At 43.8% G+C, this 13,943-nt stretch overlaps 1 protein-coding gene across 1 annotated transcript in view; it reads right to left on the reverse strand.

The window, feature by feature from the left end:
• ITGA8 (integrin subunit alpha 8) overlaps positions 1-13,943 on the reverse strand; it is a 121,977-nt gene that overhangs the window by 51,168 nt on the left and 56,866 nt on the right. The window contains exons 16-20 of the mRNA XM_081931540.1: positions 6,603-6,658; positions 5,308-5,462; positions 4,197-4,334; positions 3,623-3,690; positions 2,135-2,282 (exon numbers count right to left, since the gene is read on the reverse strand). Of these exons, the coding sequence (XP_081787666.1) occupies positions 2,135-2,282; positions 3,623-3,690; positions 4,197-4,334; positions 5,308-5,462; positions 6,603-6,658 (565 nt within the window). The remainder of the gene's footprint in view (positions 1-2,134; positions 2,283-3,622; positions 3,691-4,196; positions 4,335-5,307; positions 5,463-6,602; positions 6,659-13,943) is intronic.

The following is a 13,943-nucleotide window of genomic DNA, read 5'->3' on the forward strand; positions in this document are numbered from 1 at the left end:
TGCCCTTTGTTCCTTATCTTTATTAATGAAAACAAGGCACACCCAAGAAGCATCACACCACTGACCTAATGGATAAAGCTCAGTTCCTTCCCATATTTTAAACCCACTTAGCTCAAAGGACAGCAAGATTGCAGAAATTGTACTGTAGAAATTATTCTTGTATCGGAGAATAAAGACCTGGGTATTTGCAAAGGAGAACAACTGACACATGTTCTATTGGCAGTTCCCCATGTCACATTTGCTAATCCATTAACACCTCCAAATATTTAGCCACACTAGCCTTTTACTACACACTAGGAATGACTTTATTTCCCCTTTTGTAGGAACACATGGCTTATTTTTACCGCTCTGAACAGTAGCAAAACCTGACCAATTAAAATCAGCACCAGTGCAACCTGGATCTGGTTTCAAGTGGAAACGAGAGGAATGTGGACGAAAATGGGCAACCTAGCAGAACTCCCGGATGAATGAAGGCTTTAAAACTGGCAGAGCTGCCTGTGTGATGATGATTAATCACTGGCCACAAATGATTTCCCCAAAGGCCCAGATATTAATGGCCCGAGTGTTAGCTGTTGACATTCTAACACCCAGCTCTGGCACAGAAAGTTACATGGAATTAAGTGCCACTAGCATCAAGGACACCTGCTCCTGGTGTGTGTGTATTTAAGACATGGAATCTGGTATTTCTTTTTCTCCCCTCCCCTCCCAGGGTGGTGGTGGCAGCTCTAATTAAGCTGATTTCCGCTCCCCCCCGCCAGCTAGCAGCTAAACATTTATTCCTCAAATGAGCAAAAAAAAACACAAGTGAAAATCCTCTGCTGCACTGAGTTTCTGCTTTGACACATTTGTCTAGCCGCAACAGTTGTTGTTGTTGTTACTATTTAAATATTTGTTAAATTTATAACCTGCCCTTCCTCTTAAAGATGCCCTGGGTGACAAACAACAAGTGATAAAACACTAGAAACATCTCTAAAACATCTTAAACACTTTTTGAGTGACGCCATAAAATTATGTCACCATCGGCCCTAAGAGCCATTTCTGTACTTCGCGTTGTCTGGACAGTTTTATCCTAAAGTAACTCCTACTATGTTTCGTTAACTGTGTTGTGTTATGATCCATATATACGATGTGCTTTTTCTATGCCAATAAAGGAGATGATTGATTGATTGATTGATTGATTGATTGACATCTTAATCACATTTCGAATGCTGATTCTAACATACCTGCCTCAACAACTTACACCCTCATAATACAATAATAAAGCTTCATGCTGTGACCTTCACAACTGCACAAAAGACTGGACAGAACACCAAAACACATCTGGTAGCAAAAGGGTCAGGTTTTTAAATATTATTTTTAGAGATGAGTCTACAAATACATGACAAAGCTTTGTTTAATTTAAAAATATAGCCTCTAAGAATAGCACAGTTCCTTTCTTGTCAACTGTTACAGACAGACCTTTCTTACCCCCTTCAGTGAGTTTTGCATCAGTAGAACAGGCTAAAGAAGAGGAGCAGGAAGTTATTTTCAACACAAGAAAAATATTTGATTCTCGAAAGGAAATTAACTTGGCACACCTTGGTTTCTTGGGGGGGGCGTGTCATGCTTTGAACTATCCATAATAAAGTTCATGCTGTATCAGCTTGCAGGCTTTGTAGTCAGATGAATTGATATATGCTGCCCTGTAGTGAGCACATGAATTGTGTGTGTATTTAGGGGATAGAATTTCATCTCGGCTCCTCCAAAAGTGCCTCTAAACTTTTCAACTAAAACAAACTACGGCCAGCTCAGTTTAAGCTCCACTGCTGAACAACATTACAATAACCAGCCTTCCCTTGCCTGGTGTCCTCCAGGTGATGTGGGACTACAACTCCCATCAGCCCCTGCCAGCATGGCCAATGGTCAAGGTGATAGAGGGCACCATATTGGGGGAGGCTACTATACATCTTTGTGTGAATAATTAATTTAAAAATATTATTTTTCAGGGCCTGCTATCCCACTTGGTTCAAATAAATATAATTGATGTCAAATATCTATGACTGCCATTGCTTTCCTCCCGCAAAGTGCCTGGATAGGTTTCTGCTGTGCAGCCTCTTGTTAGGGAAAAAGAAGATGGCAAGACAATACATGTTACCTTGCTGTTACGCTCGACACCGGTGTAATCTGCCTCTGGGGGTATCTTAATATGGAGCTCAGCCTCATAGGCACCTTCGCCTTCATTTCTTGAGTTGATCATAAGCGTGACACAGTTTTCCTCCCCAATTATGATCTGATCTTTATCCCTGTAAGAAATAAAGCTCATTTTCATAACAGGTTTTCAAAATACACAACAGTGCCAATTTCTCAGCAAACTGAGATCCCTTCAGCAGATGTGAGGAGTCATCCCTGTGTCATTATTGCCAAGCTGCACATTTCCTTTCACTTGTGACTTTCAATTAGGGTGGACATAATGACATAAGCAAAGTCTGCTGGGTCAGGCCTGTAGCCCATCTAGTCCAGCAACCTCTTCTCATAGTGGCCAACCAGATGCCTATGGGAAACCAGGGAGCAGGACATGAACACAACAGCACTCTCCCCTCCTGTGGTTTCCAGCAGCTGGTAATCGGAAGCATTACGGTGTCCAACTGTGGAGGTAGAGCCAAGGTAAAGGTCAAGGACCCCTGGATGGTTAAGTCCAGCCAAAGGTGACTATGGGGTTGTGGCACTCATCTCGCTTTCAGGCCGAGGGAGCCAGCGTTTGTCCCCAGACAGCTTTCCGGGTCATGTGGCCAGCATGACTAAACTGCTTCTGGCACAACAGATGGAAACCAGAGCGCACGGAAATGTTTTTTTCCCTTCCTGCTGCAGCAGTACCTATTTATCTACTTGCACTGGTGTGCTTTTGAACTGAAGGGTTGGCAGTAGCTGGGACAGAGCAATGGAAGCTCACCCTGTCGCAGGGATCTGAACCACCGACCTTCTGATCAGCAAGCCCAAGATGCTCAGTGGTTTAGACCACAGCGCCACCCACGTCCCCTGGAGGTAGAGCATGGCCATCATAGCTAGTAGTCACTGATAGCCCTCTCCTCCATGAATTTGTCTAATCCTCTTTTAAAGCCGTCCAATATGCTGGCCTTTACTGCACTGCAGAGGTGTACTTTGGGAAAAAAGGATGCATGATGTGAGACTAGAATTGCTTTCAAGGAATGCCCTGAGGATGCAGGGGTTTTTTTCACTCCCATCCTCGATCCAGACATGCTTCTCTGTAACAGTACCCTTTCAGCACTGTTGCCAGAAGAGAAGGCTGCAGCCTTGAGCACAACCATGGCTTTGCTCAGGAAGAATATCTAAAACATTTTTTGCTGAAATAAGCAAAATCTGAGCAAGCAGAGCTGTTAAAGAAGTGGCTTTGTTTTGTTCTGTGTTTAGATGTGACAAACCTTTGAAGCTACACATTTAGTGGCTGTAAAAAAAAACCCTTAAAAGCTCATATCAGCATTCAATAGTTGAAATATCTGCTTCCTATCGGATGGGGCAATCTTGGTGGGTTTCTCGTCCCCACCTCCTGCCCACAAGCAGTTTTTTTTAATGAACACCTTTATTCCATTAAGTGCAAAACACAAGTTTATTTGCTCAAACTTACGGCACAGCGGAAAGTTTCAAGTCAGGAATGCACACGTTGTCTTCTCCACAATCCACAAGAATGTAAGCCTGCATTGTTCAAAACATGCATCACTCATGTTAGGGGCTCTGCTTGAAAGGAATCCCAGCCATTTCCTTTCCCTTCCTTCATGCTTGTTTGATAGCCATTAAAAATAAGTCCCTGCAAAGGCTGGATGCTTCCAAACCCCTGATTCCAATACAAAGAGCCAGTGGTGACTGGCTATGTATGTAAAGGCATGTTAACGTACTGCATATTAAAAGAGTGAGCACATCTTTCTTTCATTGCTGCAAGGAATATGATTTACAGGCTGTTGCAGTTAGCTAGGGCTAAGAGAATGAGAACATTCAGGAAAAAACACAGGCTGAAAGAGGTTCGAGAAATTTCAGATAGGTCTGGTTCAATTAGCTCACCATAATGAACAAATTAAGCTCTTGTTGCACACACTGAAAGAATGCTGAAACCCTGAACAAAGCTGCTTATAAAAGATGCCACACAGCATGGTAGCTTTCGTTAGCTGTTTGGAGGCATAAGAAATACCCATGCAAGACCCTACCTGCTCCCCGATGTAGTTTTCTTGGTAATAGTTCAATATTGGGTCCACAGCTGAACCATCTGAAAAGGTGGATTCATCCAAGCTGTAGTTCAAACTAATGCTGATTGGAGACAACTTATCTCGGTATTCAGTTTCATCCTGCGGGATGGAAATCACATAGAAACTCTTCACTTACATTGCACTTCATTAATGTACTCTCTCTCTCTCTCTCTCTCTCTCTCTCTCTCTCTCTCTCTCTCTCTATCTCTATCTCTGTGTGTGTGTGTGTGTGTAGTCTTTGTTTCAGCAATGAAGCAATTAATATCCTGATCCTATGACTGTCTACTAAGAAGTGAGGACCACTAGGTTCAACTAGGTAAGTTTACAGACAAATGCAGCTAAAGTCTCCAAAAAGGACAAAGAGCAAGTTTTCACTTATAGCAAAGTTTCCAAAACACACAGCTTCTGCAACATCCACACCTGAGAAGCAGGTTGCTAATCTGTGCAGAGCCAGAACTATTTCAAAGCAGTAGTCTGCCATGATGTTGTACTTCTAAAGAGCTCAGTTCCCACAAGCTCTTTGCTGCAATGGAAGCAGCACACATGTGACCTATGGAAGGAATAGTGTTGATGTGTTCCATAGGAAAGGAGTCACATGCATCGGTTTTGAAAAATTCTCCACCATTACCTATAACATTTCGTTGTATGTAACCCAAAGGCACCACCCAAACCCACTTGAGCAGATTGCTTAATCATTTGAATTGTCAAAATAACTCCAACTTGTTCATAATCAATAGCGTCTCTTTTTGAGTCTTTCTGAAAAGCTGCTCCCAGAAAACCAGTGATAACAAATTGTTTCCCCAGATCAGAAAGACCAGTGAGATTAAAGCATTTATGTATTTTTTTGCGAACTAACCTACAGAAATTACAAAGCTCACAGTATAAGAGTTATCTCTGATATGGTAGTACAGCTCTTTCCACATCTGTAAAAACATCTGCCCATACAATATGGGGGTGTACTTATATTAGTTCTGTTGACAGTCCTAGTTTAATCATCCAGATAGTAACTATAATCTGAAAGAATTGCCCCCAAAGCAATAATTTTCTGGACACAGCAAAGAGCAAAACTTACTCTGAGATAAACCACGAAGTCCTTGCAAGTGAGCCGCTTCTGCCTGTCTATTGTGAAGAGGAAGACATGCTGGGACTGATGGTAATCAAGGAAGAGGGCACGCTTAACAGCTCCTTTCACTTTTAACACATCTAGCTGGAGTTCAGCTCTCAGAGCTAAAGAGAACGTAAGCAAACCAAACATCATAAAAACAGTCAATTGGATGCTCCACTTCAAATTCTGATCTGCTTTTACAGAAAGCTTATTTTTTTGTTTTATCAACACCCATATTTCTGACGGAAGTTCACCATTTGTTCAGTTGACCAATGACTGTTTCCCAAAAGGAAATGGTCCAGATACTTCTTGTGTCATTACAGCACAAATTGACCATTTCAAAATATTGTACAAAAATGCAAGCAATAATCTTTCAAGTAAAACGTTTTAATCAAGTACAGTAATAGCACTCAGCATGATGAGGTAAATGCCAGGGCCCAGGCAATGCCCTTTCCCAAGGAACTCTGGGAACTGTAGTTCTGAGAGGGAAAACAGAGTTCCCCTGAGTTCTTTGGGGAAAGGCGTGACTGCTTAAAGTGGTATGATACTGCTTCAATTGTATAATGCAGATGGTGCCTATATTTGTAAAACCAGGGCTTTTCTTCAGGGGGAACTCACAGGAACTCAATTCTATCACCACTCTGGTGGGTGCCATTGCCATTGTAAGAGAACAAGGGAGGTGTTCATGGTGAGTTCCGGCACCTCTTTTTTAAAAGAAAAATAACACTGTGTAAAACCCAATCTATCTGGTTTCTTTCAGGTTCAAGGACTGTGATTAGTACAAGTAGGCCAAATGCCTACATGGGCATTCCCAATGACTTCTAGAACCCAACTGAGCATGAAGTTAATAATCCCAGTGTGGGCTCTGGGACTTCCCTTTAATGAAAACAGCACCTTTGGAGAGTCAATGTTTGTCAGGACTGTGGCAAGGAGAGGCAGAGTGAAATTCCCCCCTTCCCACCCAGATGGTGCTCAGGCTTTCCCATGACTGCTATTTACATAGAACTCCCACATAGCTCAGTCGTCAGAGCATGAGACTCCGGGCCGTGGGTTCAAGATTCCCACATTTGAGAGACCCTCATGGTCCCTCCCAACTCTGCAATTCTATGATTCTTTGACCAACAATTGAGGTTGTGTCTAGTTCGGCCCTAACAGAGCCCTAATGGAGCTTAACAGGGCAGGTATTGAAGGCAAGTTTAAATATGGCAACAGAAAGTCAGTTAATCTTAAACCACAATCTTACAGATGTTAAAAAGTCTTACCTATTTTTTCTGAAATGCCTGGACCTTCAAAAGCCACACAGACGGTTACAGTAAAACTACAAAGGAAATGGGAAGAATAACATTAGAACGTAGTCCAGTGTCCTGTTCTCCCAGTGGCCAAACAGATACCATGGCAGGCTCCAAAGCAGGACCTGAGCTCAAGAGCGCCTCTCTCCCTGCGGTTGCCAGCAAATGTTCAGAAGCATACTGCCTCTGACAGTGGATGTGGAGCACAGTCATCAGGGCTAGTAGCCATTGGTAGCCCAATCCTCCATGAATTTCATGGAATCTCTCTTTTAAAGCTGTCCATAATGTACTTGTTGAAACTTTGCATAGGAATATAGCTGTATATTATGACTTTTGGGTTTTGTTTCTCTCTTTTCAAAACTGCCATAAGAAAGTAACCTGCTCAAGATCCATGACACGGCCACCATCTTGAATTTATAACTATTCCATCTCCACAAGGACCTCAGGAGGGAACTCTAATTCTATAAAAATAACTTGGGTTTTTTGAACCTTTACTGAATGATCATGCTCACGAAACCAAATGAGTTTTAATGGAAGCCTTGGAAAAATAGAGGCCTCAAGACTTCAAGCAAGCCCTCTTGGACATAAATGCTATTGAAGAAAGTGAAAGTTTGCCCTCTCATGCATTTCCTATGAGGAAAGAGCATTAAACTCCTTCTCTTTTACCTCACTTACAGAAGACAATGGAAGTCTTGCATGTGCAGGCCTTAGATTATTTTATTTATTACATTTATTTATCACATGGAGTTCAAAGTGGCATAAGTAGTTCTCATTAGAGTTTATTCTCTTAATAACCCTGTTAGGGAGGTTGGGCTGAAAGACAGAGACTGGTCAAAGGTCACCCAGTGAGCTTTAAGCCTGTTTACATGTGCTTAAATGAACTGATCTTCAGTCTATAAAGCTGGCATGAACCAGCTAAGATAAATATGGGCCTATCTTCTAAGTCCAATCACACCAGGAACATAATTTAAACTAAATATTTGATATAACACATTTCTTCTGACATACCAAGTCAGACTTTCAAACCAAGCAATTCTTTTTTAGATAGAACATCCCAAATCATAAATTGAGAAGCCGTTGAGCTGCAAGACAATCCTTTGCATTATGAAAAGATAAATTTTTAATCAGGCTATGCTAAAAAGGCTTTCACAAACAACCACAGATGGATGTTAAATCATTATAACCAACTCTATCCTGCTAGAAAAGTACAATTTCCTGTTAATCAGTGTTGCTGGAAATCCATCATTTGTGACTTGCTCCTGATGACAGGTCAATCTATGTGTTCAGAGGTGAAACTTGAAAAACAAAACCCTTTGTGAAAATTAAACAGGATAGCACGGGAATGTTCTCTATACAAAACCTGAAAAATCTTCTTTAGTGATTCCTTTTTTCTTTTTTTAATTTTATCATTTTACAAAAACTGCAGATTAAGTAGAAGACAGCTTCTTGGGTAAGACCTACTGTTCTTGCATTAGTCATTTTTATTTTCAGTTCCAAGTTACTAAATACATATCTACGGACACTAGAAGTTCAAAACCAGCAACATCACCTCTGGAACAACCTCTAATCTTATTAGAATTCCGTATCAGCTTCCTCTGACAGTCTTGCTGAAAAAGGACCACATCTGGGTTTCATATAACGTGCTTGACCTTATACCACTTCTTCCTCCAGGGCAAACAATTTGCCACATATCATTAAGCAGGGCTTTCCCATAAACTCCAATGGTTGTTATGAAGGGTTATTTCAGAGCCTTGAAGATCCCCCAAATTCTGACCCATTTCCCTTGGAATTGCCAAGAGATGAATAACCTAACATTGCTTAATTTATGGAGCAGTGCAGAGTAGGAAATAATGGGCATGACATGCATATGATCTAATGCAGTGTTTCCCAACCGGTGTTCCGCGGCACACTAGTGTGCCGCGGAGCCTTGCCTGGTGTGCCGTGGGAGGGAGGTGGGCGAGAGGCGGGGCGGCGGCGGCGAGGATCCGCGTCGAGCCGGGGGCGGCTCCGCGGTGGCGGTGCGAGGTTTCTCTCTCCATTCTCCCCTCACACACACACAGGAAATAACACAGGATCAGCTGACAGGACCCGGCCAATGGGGCGGCGGCGGGGCAGCGCGCGCAAAAGGGAGGAGCGCGAGACAGCGGACGAGGAGGAGGCCGGCATGTCCGGGCAGCAGCATGGAGCCTTGCATGTCCTTTCAGCCCCGCACCCACCGCAGACCCCTTCCTATGCCACTGGTAGCTAGGCGAGGCAGGGGGCACTGGGCGCCACACCTCGGCGCCTGCAGCGTGCCTGAGCCATGCGTCTGCGGGCGAACTGCCCGCAAGCTCCGCTCTGGCCTCTGCCCACCGCCTCAGCCTCCCTACAGCTGAGGGGGAGGCTGCAGCGAGGCTCCACGCAGCGCGCCCTGCCATGGCTCGCCCCCATGGCACTCGCCCCTGGCTGCAGGACGCGCGCGCCGCCCCGGGCCCCGGAGCGGCTAGCTGCGCCGCTGCACTGAGCGCAAGGAATACGTCCTCTCCGAGTTCGGCGGCGTCTTCGTGGGCAGCGCGAACCGCATCTCCAGCTTCGGGTAGAACTTTGGCCAGGTAGGGGGAAGCCTTTGGTCGGGGGGGGGGGGTGGAGACCGGGGTGGGGAGGGGTTAGGAGAGACGCTACCGGCGCCGTCCAGAAATGCCCAGAGCAACTGGAGCTCAGCTACGCGCACACATGCGCCCTCCAAATCCCGTTTCCCACCCCTTTCTCAAAAGAAGAGAGAAAAAATGGGTCCTGGGTGTGAAACCAAAGGACCTTTCCAGCTCCTCCTCAATTCCAGGTGTGGATGGCAATGCCTCGTGTCTCCTCCCCCGCGACCAGAGCACACTTCCTAGGCTGGTTGGACGGTCCCTGGGGGTCTTCGGGTTGCCATATTTTGAAGAGCAAAAAACAGGACACATTTGTCGACTTCTGCTTTTAGCTATGGATCAGTGGCCTAGCGTGGGGGGTGCAGGGGGGGCCGGCCACAACGGGCGCAACATCTGGGGGTTAGTGTTAGGGGGCGCAAATCCACGGGTTAGGGGGCGCAAATTACTTGCATTGCCCCGGGTGCTGACAACCCACGCTACGCCACTGCGGCCCTGAACGAGCAGGAGAAGGAGCTCAAGTGACGCTGCGCGCTGACGTCACGGGGCTGTAATGGTGGTGTGCCTCGATATTTTTTTCATCAAACAAGTGTGCCTTTGCCCAAAAAAGGTTGGGAAACACTGATCTAATGACTAAACCTGATCACAAATAAAAACTTTCTTATAGGACAAACTGATCAACAATGCAGGATGTGTAAGGGAGACTGAATGGTTTTGAAATAGAAAAATGATTCACCCGTATAGGTAGAATTAGTGAAACCTTTTTATCTCCATTACTCATATGCCCAGTCCCTGATCCTCAACAGATTTCATGACTCCACACATTCCCTACCAAGAATGCTGAAGAAATCACAAGAGTCACAATTTCTGTCTCTCAAGCTGTTTTACAGTTTGCTTGTTTTCCTCTTCCCTCCTCATCCATTTTACTTTTGTGTTGGGCCATTTAAATTGTAATCCTGTGGGCAGGAAGCGACTGCCTTATTTTTATTCTTATGAAAGCTGCTCTGGGAAAGTTTTTGTTTTAACGAAGCACCTTTACCCTTTCACCTCTATCTAGAACTCAGCTGCCAAAATCAATTACGTCTCATACTGCTCAGATCATGCAACACTCCTCTTCAAATTCCTAGAATGGCTCTCCATTCCTTCTGCACTGAGAACAAAGTTTTTGTCTTTAGTTTTAGAACACTTCATATCCTTGACCCACTCTGGCTACTAACAATAAACTATGGTGTTTTTCAAAAAAAAATATGTGAAAGACTACAGGAAAACCTCAGGCTTGCATACTCCTGCCCCACTCTCCTGGGACAGCAATAAGGAGATTGGAAGCTTTTGCTTCCGTTTTCAACCAACTGCAATTCTGGGTTATGTTCAAACCCAGATAAACTGTTGTTAGGCTTAACTATGGCTGATGGAAAACAAGACAACTTCAAATCTTGGTTTATGAAGCTGCCTCTCATGGGACCCGACACCAGGGGTTACCAATTCCCTGAGGAAGACTCAGAGAATAAAGTATGCTTCACCCGGAAGATATTGCCCTACCATTGTTCTTGGACTTAGAAGATGAGTACTCCAACTTCCTGACCAGGCAGAAGTCAACAGATACAAAATCAGGCACCACTGCTCTAAAAACCAAAGGGATGTGTGGCCAACTATAGCTTTTCTGCTCAGGCAGCAATATGAGGGAAGGCACAAACCAGAAGGACCCATTGGGAGCTGTCCATGGTTCTGCCCTCCCTGCCCTTTATTTAAGACTTCTCAGAGTCTGTCTGACAGCCTGCTCAGAAGTCACTCGGCATGACCACATCTACATCAGAAGGCAGCCCTGTTTAGGGAAGCTTTTAATGTTTGATGGATTACTGTATTTTAATATTTTGTTGGAAGCCGCCTAGAGTGGCTGGGGAAGCCCAGCCAGATGGGTGGGGTATAAATAATAATAATAATAATAATAATAATAATAATAATAATAATAATAATAATTACTTTCCCTGGAAGCCTCAGCACCAATAAAAGAGGATTCTGGGTTGTTTCAATAAGCCACCAGTTTAGGGTTTGGACATAAGAGGAAACTGTGGTTAACTGGAAAGAGAAATAGAGTTTCCAAGATGGGAGGAGGGAATGCATGAGCCTGAGACTCATGAACATAACGATGAACCATAGTTTATTATTATGCTTCAATGCAGCCACAAACTGTGCATTTCTTTCCTTGCAAATAACCATTGTTCCTCCTTCTGACATCCTTGGCTACCTCTCCTGCTCCATTTTCCCATGCTGCTCTTATGCTTGGAAGTCCCATCTAGAACTCCTATGTGGTATCATTTCTTACACTCCTTTCAAGTCCCTCTTCTTCTGTGAAGTCCTTCACTAAGTTCCCATCCTCCAGCCTAAACAAGTCCCTAAGTATTTGATACTACCTTTGACCATATTCATCCCTCGCTGTTCTTGACTCTCCCATTCCTCCGCTATGGAAAGGAAAATGCTGAAACTAAGATGCTGTACTTTAAGAAGCTGGCAGAGAAGTCAAACTGACTGCAGAGAACCGGGAGGGTTTATGACCATGGAGATTAATTTATAACTCTGCACAAAAACACATGCACATCCAGACCTATTCAGTCCCTCTCCTCCCTTTCGACTGTTGCCCATAGACTGGCCTTCACCAAAGCGAGGTTCAACGTTTTTCCCTCCAACGTCCTGAGACATAGATTCTCAAAGGGCCAAGCCCCCGCCACGTGCGAATGTGATAAAGAGACACCGGAGTCGCTCCAGCACATTATGTTCACTTGCCCCTTGTTCAATGTGCCATGGGCAAATTTGTTGGGATCAATCATACAGAAACTAGAGGGTACCCCACCAAAATTCCACCTTGCCCAAATCTTGCAGGATAAGGATACTCATACGACCCTGAAAGTGGCCAGGTTTCTGGTCGCTGTCCTTACCCAAAAGCGACGCCAAGGAGCACTACAAGCTAACTAAGGCGTAGTATGCCATTCTATCTTATAGTATTTTATTGTTATAGTGGTGTTTTAGCGGCCGTTTTTCCCCCACGTGCACAAGCTGTTACTTATGTGTTGTTTTTACCTGTATGGGCCTATGGCCGTAATAAATATTGTTGTTGTTGTTGTTGTCCCTAAGTATTTGATACTACCTTTGACCATATTCATCCCTTGCTGTTCTTGACTCTCCCATTCCTCCGCTATGGAAAGGAAAATGCTGAAACTAAGATGCTGTACTTTAAGAAGCTGGCAGAGAAGTCAAACTGACTGCAGTGAACTGGGAGGGTTTATGACCATGGAGATTAATTTATAACAAAAACACATGCACATCCAGACCTATTCATAAATGCCAGTTTTAGAACAATTAACGGATGGAAAAAAAACTCTTCCATGCAAAGTTTGCATTGTTTTGGTGGCAAAGGGTCTAACACTTTACCCTGACAGTAAGGGGCTGATAAAAGATCTGTACAATGGACAACTGTAGATGGAGACAGATCTTATAAACTAGAAATTTCCTTCCCTTGGCCTGGGGTTACTCAAGGAGGTCAGACTAAAACAACTCTTATTTCCCTTCAACCCTGCCAGTGAATTTTCACACATACAAATCTGTATAAAGACAGGAACATTTGCAATATGTATTTGCAAGACAATATGTTTTCTCATTTGTGATCTGCCCCCAACTATTTCTGCTTAAAGTGTAATGCTGCAAATGTTTACTTCAAGCTAAGCCCTACTATATTCATTAGACCTCACTGCCTAATAAGTGTGTGTAGGTAGGATTGCCTCCTTACATACTGTTACAATATCCCTTCATGCCTTCAGGATGTTCAGACTGCAAAAATGTTTACAATTGCTCAGATCAATAAATGATTCAATTCCACTATGGTTTGAGTTTCTAATTCAGGACTGGGAAAACTCAGGTCTGAGGGCCAAATGCAGCTCTCCAGGCTTCTCTATCTGGTCCTTAGGACTCTCCCCAAGCCACAGCCCTCCTTGAGTGTTCTTGCCTCTTGGTTGTCTGGATGGAGGACAGAGGGGTGTGTGTGTAGAAACTAGCCTACTGCACACAGATGACATCTGCATTCATTGCTCCACTCACGTTTGTCCCTGGCTCTGCCCACCAGTGTCATGTGACTCCCCAGATGGTTGCCCAGCTGAAAATGCACTCCTTGGATCTGAAAAAGGTTCCTTGCCCTTGTCCTAATTCAATGCCTACAATGATCCCAAGAGAGACATCGGTTCTCCACGTATCATAAAGCAGGGATGGGGAAGAAACCCAAGTCAGTTCACATTTAGAATTGAATTAATCAGATTTGCACTTTCTGAAGCAACATGAGAAGCAAAACACAGCCACCCATCAAATTTCACAGTTGTCCAAATTTTGCAATGCAGCTCTCCAACCAATGTTTTCAAAAATGCGTGTGTTAGGGGGATATGTGTATATTAAAATGAATATATTAGTGAAAATGCACTAGAGAGATTGCTTGCATAAATGTGTACCTTAGTCAAAAGTGCAGTGAAAAAAATGTTTATTAGGATGAATTTGTACAAAAATTTGCCTTTTTAAAATAAAAAGTACACATTGCTGGAGAAACCTGGGGAACTGAATTTAAAATTGGAAAAATGAGAAACCAAGAGAACCGAAATTGACTGATCCTCCCATCTCTTATCATGAGGCCTGTTTGGGTATACTGCCCACA

Source organism: Podarcis melisellensis (assembly GCF_964234715.1).
Source record: "Podarcis melisellensis genome assembly, chromosome: 12".
NCBI classification, from domain to species: domain Eukaryota; kingdom Metazoa; phylum Chordata; class Lepidosauria; order Squamata; family Lacertidae; genus Podarcis; species Podarcis melisellensis.